Source organism: Megalops cyprinoides, chromosome 6 (assembly GCF_013368585.1).
Source record: "Megalops cyprinoides isolate fMegCyp1 chromosome 6, fMegCyp1.pri, whole genome shotgun sequence".
NCBI classification, from domain to species: domain Eukaryota; kingdom Metazoa; phylum Chordata; class Actinopteri; order Elopiformes; family Megalopidae; genus Megalops; species Megalops cyprinoides.
This window is the reverse complement of record NC_050588.1, coordinates 29,860,362-29,875,224: the sequence shown is the minus strand read 5'-3', so window position 1 is coordinate 29,875,224 and position 14,863 is coordinate 29,860,362. Positions and strand designations below refer to the sequence as shown.

The 14,863-nt window shown below is 42.8% G+C and overlaps 1 protein-coding gene across 19 annotated transcripts in view; it reads left to right on the top strand.

The window, feature by feature from the left end:
- Positions 1-9,977: 9,977 nt before the first annotated feature.
- dock3 (dedicator of cytokinesis 3) overlaps positions 9,978-14,863 on the top strand; it is a 179,592-nt gene continuing 174,706 nt past the window's right edge. For all 19 annotated transcript variants that reach the window (XM_036530880.1, XM_036530876.1, XM_036530879.1 and 16 more), the window contains exon 1: positions 9,978-10,620. In XM_036530880.1, the coding sequence (XP_036386773.1) occupies positions 10,584-10,620 (37 nt within the window). In that variant the 5' untranslated portion in view covers positions 9,978-10,583. The remainder of the gene's footprint in view (positions 10,621-14,863) is intronic.

Here is a 14,863-nt window from a genome sequence, read left to right as displayed (position 1 = left end):
GTAGGTGGCGCCGTTGCTTTTGAAAAAGCACAAGGAGGAAAGACCGCAAGGATGAATCATCGTGTTTATTTTGATGGGAGTTCTCGACACAGAGCCCTATGCGCTCACTCAGACCACGTACAAGGGGAAGTGAGTCTCCATTTGATACTTGCGTAGATGCTGGGAAAAAAAATCTATATCTGCTGAATCAGACCCAATGTGTTCTTTAAAGAGCGATGACCCTTATTTCCATTCAAGTATGTTTTCACAGTGTTCCTGCGTGCCCATCTATGGTATTTTTACCCCGTCTTTGTACCTGCTGTGAAGGGCATGTAGATGTTTCAGTCAGCATGTAGCCTGACAGTTCAGTTCAGGAAGCTGCAGTCTTGTGGCCTCTCTGAACAGCCCGGATTAAATTCCTTGTGTATTAAAAGGCCCTAGTGAATGATGGAGAGGAGTGCCCTGAGGCTATGTGACTGAAATCCTTTCCCACTGATGCCGACACTCAGTGAAGGCCTGTCTGGTCCAACGCGCAGATACGGCAAACATTGCAGGCAGTCTGAAAGGTGGACGTGTTTCTTCCGCTGTCCGTGATGTTACCTTTCAAATGGCTGAATGGATATCTCCTCTAGAAATCAACAAAAAAATGTCAGCAAAGGGTGGGATGGGTGAGTGTCAAAAATTGGAGATGGACTGTTTGCTGGGAGAAAAAGTCTGCCCTCCAGTAAGGCCAAGCCTGCGGCGCTCTTGCAGTGCAGCTATAATTTATTGAGAACTCGATTGATTTCACTCTCGAAATGATGCCCTATCTGTGCAGCCTGCAAACAGCCTTGCTATAATGGCAAGTGTAGCAGTAGCACGTCGAGGAAGCGCCAGATGCGCAGTGGATGGACACAATTCTGTCACCGGCCTCCAGCCTCCTTGAATGGGAAAAAAACACAGTTTTATTAGACAAGCTTCAGATTGCCATCGATGCAATATTGTTAAGCACGAAAAGGAAAGCGCTCGCATGTGGTGCGCGGTCCGCAGCGCTGAGGTTTAGTGAGTTACGGCGCGACTTAAGATCTGCCCTCGATCTGTCTGCCTGCTGTCACCGAATACAACTCAGGGCCCCATAATCTGCTCTCGGGGTGTTGAGTCCATATGGAATCCATTCAGTGCGATGGTAATGGATTTTTACCTGGCTCGAGTGGCCATTGCCTATTTTCACCTGGCAGAAAGACACAATTTCCTGAGAGGGTTGAGAAAATGCTTTCATCAAGGTAAAGGGCAATGCACGCTGGGGATGTCATGGGGAAGGGGGGGGAGGGGGGAAATCACTTTACTCATTTTCTGGTTCCATTTACCTTTCCTTCTTTAAAAGGAGTGGAGTTTGAATTTTTGCAATCCCACAAGTGGGGCCCCTGAAACCTGGAAACTGTGCATGTTGAGTTGTCCTCTGACAGACAGCGCTGTACCCACACAGATCTGTCTGAGAATTTGCACTTCCATTTGATGCATATATTCTTGTGTGCCAGCTCCTCCTAAATAGGTGACATTCTGTAAGCTTAAACCACTACAAGGTCCCCTAGGTATGCTGCCATAATGTTAGCCTGCCGGGGTCTTTCCTTGTTGCACACCTTTTTCTCTGCCCCTCCTCTCCTGCCTCTCTGTTCTACATCCCTGCCATTCTTATCATCCACTAACCACTGTTTTCTGTTTGCTTCCTATCCCTGCTTCGGGCTCCTGTCCGGAGACGCCCAAGCGTCTCATCCCGTTTTCCAGTCCTGCTACCTTGCTGCCCTGCCCATCAAAGCCAACTGCATTCCAAGACCCGGACATCCTAGGAGACATTCTTATAATCACTCTACTGTTAACTACTACTGTTTGTCAATCGCAAATGTCTTAAAGTACATTGCATAATTTTGTCTCTAACTCTATCTGCCTAGTGCCGGCCAGAAGCAGATGGGCCCCCCCATGAGCCCGGTTCTGCTCAAGGTTTCTTCCTGATAGGGAGTTTTTCCTTGCCACTGGTGCCTTAGGCTTGCTCTCAGGGGGTCTCAGGCCTGGGAACAATGTAAAGCTGCTTTGTGACAACTTGTGTTGTAAAAAGCGCTATACAAATAAAAATGAATTGAATTGAATTGAATGTGGTAGTAAGATCATGAGTTTGTGTGTGCGGCAAGAGTTAAGAAACTATTTCTGACTGGAACCGGGAGACCTTTCATGTGATGCCATTTACTGACAGATCGGTGTATGTGACAATCAGTGTATGCCATCTGTCAGGATACAATGCCACTTGTCATCATTGGAGGATGCATTTCATAATTTTGAGTTTGGGGACACTAGATATGCATCAGAATGCCTTTTCTGCATCTTGCAGCAGAGGGCAGCGCACCTGTGGTAGTAAATATTGCCAAAGCAGGCAGAGGTTAGCTTTGTCTCCTTGATCTCAGTTGCAACATGCTCTAATGTTATCACTTTGGACACTCAAATACAAAAATAATGCTATTCTAAATGCTTTTAAGGATCATGAGAACAGATTTGTCTCACAGTAGACTTTTGTGACAAATGCCTGGCTAACCTTTTTCAACAATTTGAACACTTTTGGGTTTATGTAAGCATTAATATAAGATTATAATAATGGTGATGAAAATAGCCTAAGCCTTTTTCCATGACCTTTTTCAGAGTATCTGCCTAGAGGACTCGAATGACAAATCTGCCACCACCAGCCTGTCGTGTCGGGTTCAGTGTTGCTTTTTTTTCCTTGTCAGCAGCCATTGGAGACCGGCATTGTTTTGGGTTCAGTTCCCTGGACCTGAACTGAGGGCCGTTACTGATGCCAGCTTAGGTCAGCCCACTTCTCCCTGATCATCAGGTCAGTGGTCGTCATCTCCCGTCATGACCTGCAGGGGTACAGGATCTGCTGTTACGGTCTTGGCTTCTCTTGACCCCGCTCCTCAGGTGACTGGGGTCAGGGCTGTCCCCACAAATTAATGGCCTGACTCCTGGTGAGGGCAAGCTGGGTTTGTAAGCACAGGAAAGGATAAACAAGTAGGAAGTTAGCAGCACAAGTGCACTCCAGCGCCACTGGCGTGTCTGTGCACGCCAAACAGATCTTGATATACTTTTAGGTGCATTTCTATTCAACTGTCGTGAGTTGAAATTAGCAATGATTGTGAATTATAATGAGCATGAATGTACAGTACGTGCCCACAGTGATTTGCAGGTGCAGATAGCTTACTCATCTCAGCAGGTATTGGCTCGTTGCCACACAATGCCCTTATCTGAGCAGGATCAGCACTGTTAACAACCTTCAGCAAGTGTAGCAGGTTGCTGTTGCATCACCATGGTTACCTCATGTTCCAAGTGTTTATTCAATTCTCTCAGAATTCTTTGTAGGCGTTTCCAGAAAATCATCCATATATAATCAAAAAAAAAAAAAAAAAAAACTGGTTTCCAACCAGTTTCCATTGGGACCGTGTCCTATATCGATGTACAGAAAACGCGGTCAGTAAATGTTGCACTATATTGCAGGCGACTGTGTGAAAATAACCTTTCCATATTGTGGAGAGCCTTTTGAGTGTGTGTGATAGGGAGCGGCCGCGTCTGTGTGACTGTACACAGGGGACGAGCGAGGGGGGGTACGTGCTGCATGGCCCTGATTGCTTTCCTCTGAACGCTCCTGCCTGTGAAATGAGTGGCAGGCGGACTGATGGGCAGAGCCCGAGCGCTCGGCGTCCCGGCCCCTGTCTCTCCGTCTTCATCACGGCCGAGTGACAGGCCCGTGGCTCGCTCCGGTAGGCCGCGTCTCCAGACACAGATATGAATGCGCCGCCGCGAAATGAATGCTCCCCCAAATGAGAGCGGAAGCCTACTCAGCCGCTTGCTCCTGCAGAGGCGGGCTCTCTGCTCCTACCAACTGATCCAGAGTCAGCTGCTGTGGGGCGAATGCCGTTGGTTCTCTCCTCATCGAAAGGGAAAGAGTAGCAGCGATATCTCGCACCCATCCACATTCCCAAACTTGATTACTTGCTCATATGCCCTGTGAGTTTACCTGAATGGTGAAGTAGAGCTTAATGCTATAAATCTTCTCCTATTATATTGGTTCAGCAATGGTCATTGTAGAAATCCCAGGACTTATTTTAGGGCAGCAACATACAGCATTCTACACCATTAAATGTGCAAAGGGCTCATGAAATCTTTTTAGAATATCAGATATGAGGTACAGTTAGTGTTATGGCAGTTGTTCCCAGTCCAGAAATGGACACTATTGAACCAAATCAGTGAGGACATCGCGATGAACAGTTTACTGATGACATCACAGTACTGTCATGGTTGCAATGACTGGGCATGGGATTAACGCTGCTCCCTGGTATACAGCTGTAGGGTCAGGGTAGGATAGGGGTGCTCAGATGGCATGCTAAATAAAGAGAGGGAGAGAGGTTCCAACACATCTGTTTGCACACACACACACATACACACACACACACACATGCATGTACACGCATCCCTGGTTAGGTCTTTGGTCTTGTGATCAGTCAAAGGGGACTTTATAAAAGATCCATCAGGTTTCTGCTGAAGGTTATTGCAGTTATGATCGTACTCACCGACAAAAGTGATGTGTCTAACTGCCTTGCCATCCTGTACAACAGGATGGTTCGAGGGACTCCAGCAGATCTCTAGCTGTGCCCACAAAAGCACTAATGTGTATGTGGGTATTCTGGCCCACTGGGATCCAGGAGATTGTGGATACAGATTCTCAATAACATTTACTAGTTCTTCCAGATAGAATTAAACACCACGCACATTGGTTGAAAAGTCTGTATACTAAAAATCAAAACACTACATGCAAACATCAAAATAAACTAACTGGTCTACTGGTTAACATGACATGAGTGAATGCTCCTCTAAAAACTGGAAAATACTAGTGATTGTATAATGCATGCTGGTTACACTGGAAACATAAACACAGGAAACACACACTGGAATTACTCTTTGCAGAATTACACTAAGCCTATGTGAACATGCTGTAATGTGGCAGTAAGCCTGTGGGAGAAGAGAAAACATGTACATGTAGCATCTAGTTTCTGTACTTTCTCATAAGCCACACTGTGTATTTCTTGCGGTGCTATGCAGCTGCAGGGATGCTGAGCTTTTTGACAAACATGCAGGCCTAAGTCCAGACCCACACTGATGGCTGATCACTGCAATACAACATGGTAACTTTCACTTTAAAAGCACAGATTAGCATCTAAAAAAAAAAAACCCACCAACCTTCTTGATTCTCTGCGGTCAAAGCTTTTCACCTTTTTAAGGGTCCGATTTATAAAATCTGCAGGCTGTGTGCCTTGGTGAGTACCACGTAAACATGGCAACCCGCCAGGCAGATAGGAGCCATAGTGCTCTTGTGTGGGCAGGATTGGGATGAGAGGCGCGGGCTGGAGAAGCAGGAGGCTGAATTACCTCCACAGCCCGGGCGTGGGAGTCTACTCCAGGGCAGGTCCTGGCAGGGCACAGGTTGTGCATTTTGGGCCTCACAAAGTCAGCTTGACAGATGCCTGCGCAAGGTGTCGGAGCTGCCAAACCAAATCTGGAGATGGGGAGGCCATTAACAGCACACCAGAAGTATATTTGGCAAGAGTGGATAAAAAGCTATTAGCTGAGACAGTAATTCATATCAGATCTGTAACATACAGTGGGAGTTGTCATGGTAATCAACGGAGAGCTGAAGGTAAAATACAGGGATTCTCACTAGTGAGATTATTGCAGTGTGAGCTGCAATGAAGAAACACCTTTGTGATTTCTTTACTTGGCTGTTAACAGACAAAGAGGGTTTGCAGTGTAACACTTAAAAATACACTAAGGGCGTACTCTATAAACTATAACACCAATAAACCACACCAAGTGAACAGTGTGAGTATTACTGGTACTACCTGGAGTTGTAGGCTAGGCTCCAAAGGCTCCTAGGCTCCAAAGGATAATGAGCTCAACAGCAGCCACCCTTTACTATACCATGAGCTCAAAGTAGGAGAGACAGGATTCTCACCCATCAAGGTGATCATCGCTCCAGACCTGTTTTTATTTGTTTTGCTTGATTAAAGATCAACGAATAATACGTACCAGTCGGAAGCAAATTCCCTTTCTCTTAATTATACCTCCTGTGGTTCAGAACAAGGATCAGTTTGTGCCTCACCTGTTTCAATTCTGCCAATCTTCACTGCTGCAGTGCCACCCCTTCCTCAGGGTCAGGTAAGTTAAATATTCTTTGTGATGTTCATGCCACACTAGTAATTGACCTTTTGCCAGATATCTATCCTATCCGGTCAATTACATTACTTTCACATTTATTCATTTGGGAGATGCTTATCCAAAGCGACTTACAAGTGAGGTAGAGTACAACACAAGCAAAAAAAAAAAAAAACCACAAGGAGCCAACAATAGAAGCACGGCATGAACAGGATTCAATGGTTGGCCAGACAAGGTACCAGATAGCTGGTAGAACTAACGAGTGCCTTAAACCATTAGATTACATTTTTAAAAAATTCTACAGTTTAGTAGGAAACGGTGCTGAGACACAAGAAATTCCTTTAGGAGATAGTGTTTCAGGTGCTCAGGTGAGAGCGGATATTTCAAGATATTTCTTGAGGTCATAGAGGGACTCAACAGAATGGATGAAGTGTGGATGTTCATTCCACCATTGGGGGACAACAAGCATTATTTATTTAATGATGAAATTTCAAACTGGTGAAAGCAAGAGTTTCAGATGTTAGGCAGCAATGGCTGAGAGCTGATTGTTTTGTCCTGTTTTTATTTGTCTTTTGTCTTACTTTCACATGTAACTCAAATTAGGTACACTTGTTGGACATAAACTGGTGTGTATACAATATTTTTCATTTGCTCCAGGTCAAAGGCCTCACCGAATATGGCCACAAATTGTATTTCACAAGAGTAAATCATTTTTCATGCCTTTTTCCATTCATATCACATTTGCCATCTTTATCAGCCATTGATTGTACATATACACAAACTGCATATTGGTTCAAGGCCAAGCCAATAGCACATTTGTTTTTCAAAATGTCTTGATGCATGTGTAACAGTTTTTGTTGCTGTAAGTAAAATGCCTAACTGATTGAGCCTTACTGACAGTGATCAATATAGCCCACATCTAGCATGCTCATCAGGTATGAACTGTAAATGCAAACCTCTCATTGTAGCTCTAGATCCCTGGCCATGCCTCTCCAATGCCGACAAGGAAAACTGCTCTTTTGTCTGCAGATGTGCACCATTTAATATTCTGTATAAAATTCCTCTGTCAATTTCAACATTAACAGTGTCACTGAAACATTATTTTTACATCTACTCTTGATCAGAGCTCAAAGTTATCAGCCATTTGTCTTGAAAACCTTGCATTTATCAACAACCTCTCATCTTCTTTTTAAAATGATGCTATTATTGATTTCTGACAGTGTACAGAGTACAGTCTGTTCTATATTTTAGGCTTAATCAGAAGCTGAATATAGATGTTTTATTTTGTTGTCTCATTTTCTATAGGACATATCCCTTCCTTTCAACTGTTTTACACTGGAAATCTGACACGCTATTTCTAAATGGCATTTTGGTACTTTCCATCAATAATGAGACACTTTATCTTTGACCCTACTTTGGTCATAGATGTAATTAGAGTAAAACGGAAATGAACTTTTCTGTTCTTATTTAACATGAAATTGATGCTTCAATATAGCTTTAGCCTGTAATGCACTAAGTAATGTCAAGAATTATTCCCATTATCAAATTTAGGTATATGAAGTACAGAAGCTGGCATAGTTAGTTCAGCCTCCAGAAAGGTAATCCATTATCTGGACAGGGGTAAAAGACACAATTAGAGCACCAGATCTTTAGCATCTTTATGAGCCTCTGTGTTTACGTCCCCGATGCATTCCACCGCTGATCAGATGCAGCGCACGAGAACGTGACACATTAGCATAACAGGTGTACGTGGAGCAAGTAAATGAGGCACAGCAATCAGTCCCTGTGATCTCATTCCCACCAAAAGTGGGTCTGGAAGATAAATACCCTGTGGAGAGCGAAAGGGGCTGAGGAGACAGGGCTCAGTTCCCTCTGCCACAGCTAAATTCCTCTGCCAGGTCTCACGTGCAGGTCATCACAAACACTCATGCCCTTCACCAGAAACAAGCACGAACTCTCCAAAGACTTCTGTTATGCCTATACAGTATTTTAGCTGCACTTACAGTTCAACATCATATGTGACACATGAGGATGTACAGCTTGTAGAGTCTGATGGAAAACATATTACTAACTTAAAAGTATCCTTGAAATGAAGCGTATATTAGCTCTATGAATGGGAATGTGTTTCGGTGTGCATGCGTGTGAGGGCATGTGACGGGGCAGAGGTTGTTGTACGGAATTTCTTTTCTACCACAGAGTGTAGATCAAATTCATCCTCAAGACTGAACATGAACACGGCACCACAATTTTACAGACATGTGTGGTTTCTTGTTAGTGAGATGAGGAATACAAAGTTGATCTGATGGACAAATACAGCTCATGGAACATAAACTAGACAAAGAGAAAGTTGTGTAAGCAAACTGTTGTTGTATAATGGATCCAATGATGTTCCAGGAGCAGTTGTTTCTCTGCTATGGCAATCACTCCAGTGGTTTACCATCAATATTGTATCCTCCTCCAAAGCGACACCATAGCAGTATCTATGGATTCCACACATTACCTTTGTATAGGAGTAGATTTCTTATCAGGGAGGATGAGCCAAGGTGATTTTTATCTGCATCATTCCTACAGATTCTATTTTCTCATAAAGAACTGTACTTCAATTAAAAAACACCTTCCCAAATAAACAAATAAACCAATAAGCAGGAAGATGACCACAGAGAACGGTAGTGAAGTTGCACATGTGAAGTCATCACATTGGTTCATATTGATATTGGTCTGTTTTGTTGGTCTTGAGTAAAGATATACAGTGCATTTTGTAGAAGCTTTGTATTGATCTAAGAGAACTATTCTCTCTTAACAGGAGTAAATCATAGCTTAAAAATACCCTACATGGCTAAAAGACTAATGATGTGGCTGTACAATACGTTTTAGGAGAAGTAGAAAGATTGTGTCTGCTGGGGTGTTTGATAATTAAATAAAACACTTTCACGTTTGTTTTACTTATTCAAATGAATATGCTATTGTCATTGACTACACAATGTGTAAAATATGTAACACTATTTGAAATGGCCAGTATTTAGACCAATTAATTACAGTATATCTAGAGGAAAAAGCTCAGAAGACTCCATCACCTCAGGGGTATTTGGAGTCAGGCCTCAGAGCGTAGAAATAATTATTTCTGTACAGCCGAGGCCTGAGATGCAGCCATAGAGCTTATGTGTCAGGACACAAGACCAAAATAACAGCCTTATACTCGTTCACAGGGGTCTCAGTTATATCCTTGCGTATGCGGTATTAACTTACAGTTACATCATCGCCAAATTAAAACACATTCATTTTGTACCCCCTATGTGTCTTAAAAGCCAGATTAAATCAAGCCCACACTTTCAGTGTCGTAAAGAGTGATGACAGTAGGGAATTGATCTGTATACGCACCTCCCTAACAGTATCTTTTGTAGGGGATATGAAATAATTTTCATATGTGCAAAGATTTACAAAATCCTTTCTTGCTTTTGTATTTAGAAGAAAAAAGTTTACTAAAATTAACTGTCACAGAACGTTGTTAACTGGCGGAAAGATAAACGAGTGCTCAAATGCAAAGAGTCGTCTGTACGTTTGGAAAAGGAATGCCATCATCACGGTAAAACGTTGTTGCAGTAATACAACTACACGAAGCTCTTAAAACAGAACAACAAGGCTTGGTTAGCTTGTTACTATTATCCCGGTGGTGGATTTACATTTGGGGGGACTGAGGTCTGTGCGCGGGTCTCTCCAGTGCCCAGTGGGCTGTTTGACAATCTGCGTCATGTGACGGCGGCTGTGTAAAGATGGCGCTGCAGCGGCTATTGGAGTAAGCAGTGCCCGCTTCACTCCCGTAGACAGCAAGATATTCTGCAGTAAAGAAAAAAGCACGCATTTCGGCAAGACAGTATGAGGAAAACACGTCACCTTTCGGGAAAACTGCGTCTGTAATAGCCTCGGCTCCCATGAGTTAGCCTGCATTCGATTTAAGTTATTAAGAGGAAAAAAACGGACGCTGGACGAGAGAAATAAATAAATAACTGTCTCCATTCTCGCGCTGGTCGGAGATGCTGCTGCATTGATAGCGTTGGGGGAAAAAAAGATTCTCGCACACAAGTGGGGAGGCAGAGATTACGGATAACAGCAGTGATTGCTGTAGTTTATGCCGTGCAACACAACAAGAAGGTACACCGGGGATCGGGAGAGAAATGCATCGTGTTACCAACGAAATATTCTAAGTCCAGCGACTTTACCTTAATTTATTAACATTTTCAAATAGTTATGTTACGTGCAAATCATGACATATAGCCGCATTTCTGTGAAGATCTGAACGATTCATGTAACTTTCACTTACATTCGTCCATGAAAACGACTAAATCAGGCTTTGGCTTCTTGGGAATTTTACCAGGATCATGTGGACACCGACAGAAGAAGAAAAAATAGGAGTCGGTAAGTAAATTAGTTTATCCATTCTACAATAAATGATTCTACTTTGTTTCTTTGTGTTGGGATTGTTGTAAATGACAAGGTATTTAACTTCCATGTGTCATGGTTATTCAGAGAATTGTCAATTCTGCATTGCACCGTTAAACAAATAAAATATTGAGTGCGCTGAAATCTAGCCTACTCATTGTCTCAGTCACCCCGGAATATTTACGTTTCGAGAACTATCAGCCGATGTAGCCGAAGTAGATTCTCTGTACAGACAAACAAGGAACATGAAGCCGCAGTTTGCAGCTATTAGGTGGCAAGTGCTTGGCGTTTAAAACCCCTTTAATTCATCACGCTAATATGGTGTTATCAGTGTATACAGTACTTTTCATCTTTTTATGTCGTTACAGCTGTAAAAACGCTCTGCAGAACGGGGATCTCGCCATTTACGCTGAAAATGTAACGATGTTGACATTTTATCTAGACAATCAATGTAAGGTGATTGGACTACAGTAAATACGCGGATGAAAGAACGGTTCTATTTTTTTCCATAATAGCCGACAGGGGGCGATGCAAACGAGCACCTCTCCAACAGGTGCATTACACAAAAGGTAGACACATTATTATTATTATTATTATTATTATTATTGCATAACAACATCACAGAGTTCACGTTTATTATACTTCATTCCCATGGAGTGACATGTAGGAAAAGTGAGTAATTCTGACTGTTGAAACAATGCACTTAAATCAGACAAAGCTGGGGTATATGATATCAGGTTAGACGAAGAGAACTCAGTGTGGATATGTGGAGCCCAGTGAGCAATAGAAGGCTCAGATGATATGATGCAATGTTATTTTAAGGTGCCATTTATAGGGCACAGTGCTAAGCTGCAATTATGTGGGCTCCTTGAGGGCCTCGGTGTAATGTATTATAGTGTATGCAAAAATATATCAGGACAAAGATGCCATTGTGGAATTGTGGTTTAACGCCGCTTTATTGTTTCCATAGCTCATACAAGTCACGTAACACAATCAGCTCCATCTGGTGTCTGTTATCTGCAGAGGCCCAATTTAATGAAGAACTGTCTAGATTATAGTTTTTAAATAACTCCCCCAAACATGGTAGCTCTTTTCCTTCCTGTTTTACTTAGAAATCACCCATTAAGTGGCCTTCTGTAGCTGCGCAAGGCTGAAGCAAAAGGATAGCCCCCCCCCCCGGATCAAAGATATGTTGAATTTCAGTTACAGCAGAGAAACACTATATAAGAAATAGTAATGAAGATAGTGGGAATAGTAGTGTGCCGTGTGTCAGATCTGTTTACAGTACCTGCCCCTTGTAGGACATGGCCTACATTAGTGTGTGAATGCTCTGTGTGAATGCTCACAGCACCCAGCCTTTGCTCCTGTTTGGTATTCTTTTTCACATTCGCTTTGTCAGATTATTTATGACATTTAACCCCAATAATTTCTGCAGCAGTAGGACTGCACCCGCCCCGGTGTGACCGAACAATAAAGATATGATCCGGAAGGCTGAATGTCTCCAGGCAGGCACGCTCATTAAGGTTAGGCTGAAGGTTACTGTAGAGTGTCAGGCCACTTGCAGTTTTACACAGGTGCTGTGAATCAAATGAACCCTGGTATTTTATGGAACCTTAATCTCCCCTCTGCCCTTTCAAAGGTATGAATGGAAAAAAAATCAAACAGATGAAAAAGAATCATGAATGAAATCAGATTATAAACTGTATTAATAAGTTGGAATGTAAATGGGAAGCAATATCTGCTCAGACATTTTGATGAGTGGGGGTGAAAGTGAAATGGATTCGATTTGTAGAAAAAAGCACATCATCCCCTTTCTCCTCCTTTAACTGAGTTTAGCTGCTTTATTTGAACACAACACTGGGAATAAAATGGACTTGAGTGACTAATTTATCTGTTAATTATAATTTTACGATGAAGAGCTTATTGAAGCTACATGTTAAAATATTCCACATTATTATACACAAAACAGGTATTATATTTATGTTGTAGTTTTGAAATTAATGGCCAGTTCTGATTAATCTTGTCATATTGTACATGGTTGACATCAGAGCTAATTTGGAAACTTTCACATCACAGAATGCAGCCATGTTGTCATGCTGTCACATGGTGGTTAGTTAAATCATTCCCTCTAATAACTGAATCCTGCAAAGCTTAGACCTTTGAACCATGTCACATGTGCTAGAAGTGGCTGCATTAACAGTGAATTGGTGCCAAATTCTTTGAGCCCATCAGGTAATGGGGCCTTGTCTTTTGGAGACAAACCCACATCATGTTTAGACTGCTGCCCATTGGCAAACTGTATACCAGATAAACCGGCAACACAAGGAATTTGCTGTGAATGCACATGAAAAGGTGAGGTAGTAAAAACTAACCAACCATCTAAAATCACAGAGTCAGGGCTCAGTTTTTCAGTACCTTGATAGTTTGCAATATATAACAAATGACAATGAAAATGTGCCTGCAACATAGAGATCTTCATTGGTCAATAATGATGTTTATTGTGGTTGGAGACATATACCCTGATATGTCTCCTTATATCCTTACTTTTTCTGACTCAGTGAGTCATACATTAAATCAGAGATGTGAATTAATGCCTACTGTATTGTGCTGGAGGAAATTGTGTCTTATCTGTATAGGAGGGAAGTCGGTCCCTTAAACAGAGAGTAAACTAAAAAATTGTTAGAATACTAACAGCTCAGTATGCATCTGCAATACATCCTGTCAGAAATAATGACAGTCTTGAGATTTAAGTGTTCATCTTGCCTCTTGAAGGTTGTTGAATTGATTCACCGACCAAAGACAATGGTTCCTATTGCTTCTCTCCAGAGAACTCTGAATTACTGAGGCAGATTGGAGTAGTGACCCTGAAATGGGCTGGTGTCATGCTACAGAAATCGGAATAAGCTTTGACCATATGTGCCACCCTGGCATGGGCATTCCTTTGTTTTGATTTGTTTGCTCAGAATTTTAATTGAATTCAAATTAAAATAGAAAGAAAACAACACTGCAGGAAGGTCATCCATATATCTGTGATAGGGTATGTGGTACTTCTGGACTGCTAGCAATTTCTAGCAGTTATTTGTGTTCTTCCCAACTGACTTACACTGTATCTATAGGCCAGAGTAAATTTTCTTGAAGATGAGGATGAGTGTTACTGGGTTTCACATCTGGTAGGCTGCAAACACTTCCACTGTGAATTTTACATTCTTTAATCCACACTGGCCCGTTTTTCAGTGGGGCTGTAGTGTCCCGTCCGTAAGAATATATGGCATCGCAGCTTTAAGTCTTATGAAAAATGACATGACAATGCATGTTGTCTGGGAGGGCCTAGCGATGACACACATTTCTCAGCTTTGCCACTACATTTTTCTCTAAACCTGTGGACAGTGTAAAAAACAAGGAGAGAAAAAAAAAAACCCCGCAGGAAAACAAAAGCACGGCCCCGCTGTAAACAAATCCACCTTTCATGGGGACAGAGGGTTTTGCATTCCGGGCCTGGAAACGGAGGGAACTCATGGAACCTCTCCAAATGGCCCCGAAGTTTCTGGCACGCTGTGGAAAAACAGCTATTCACCCTGCCACTTACTGAATGGACCTTTGTGATGCAATGGGGCGCACTGAATGCAGCGCTGGCCCTTAGGCCTCCCGGACCTCTCTGTATTCTCAGCAGCGAGGGGACGCTACACCCCGAGCCCAGGAGTGTGTCACAGGAAGTGCTTTGCTACATGCCTCAAAACCACCTGTGAAGCAAGCCGTCAGACCCAGCTGGCCCCCAAAGCGCCCCGACATTACATTCTCACCGGCGTTCCCATGCGCTTCCTGTGCGTGCTTTTATCTGCCTGCATCTGTTGCCATGTTTATCTCACCAAAGTGCAGAGCTGGAGATTTTTTTTTTTTTTGTCAAGCTACAGCACTCATCTGTGACCTTCTGGGGCATGGAATTCCTTCAGAATCCATTGTGCATTTGTTTTTGTTTCGTTGTGAACTCTAAACCGTTAGGAAAAGAGAGAATGATTACGCCAGGTTTAGAGCGCCAATAGAACGTTTTCAAACCACATGTCTTCAGTATTTAACAAGGCTGGTAGCTGTCCCTGGATTTTCTGTAGTCTGCATTCACACATGTGTCTTGTCCTCTGCCTCATGCAGTCGCTGTAGGCTTGGGTCAGTGGACCGCAATGGGTGTTCGCTATTTCCACTCTGTCGAGCCAATCCTGGCAGT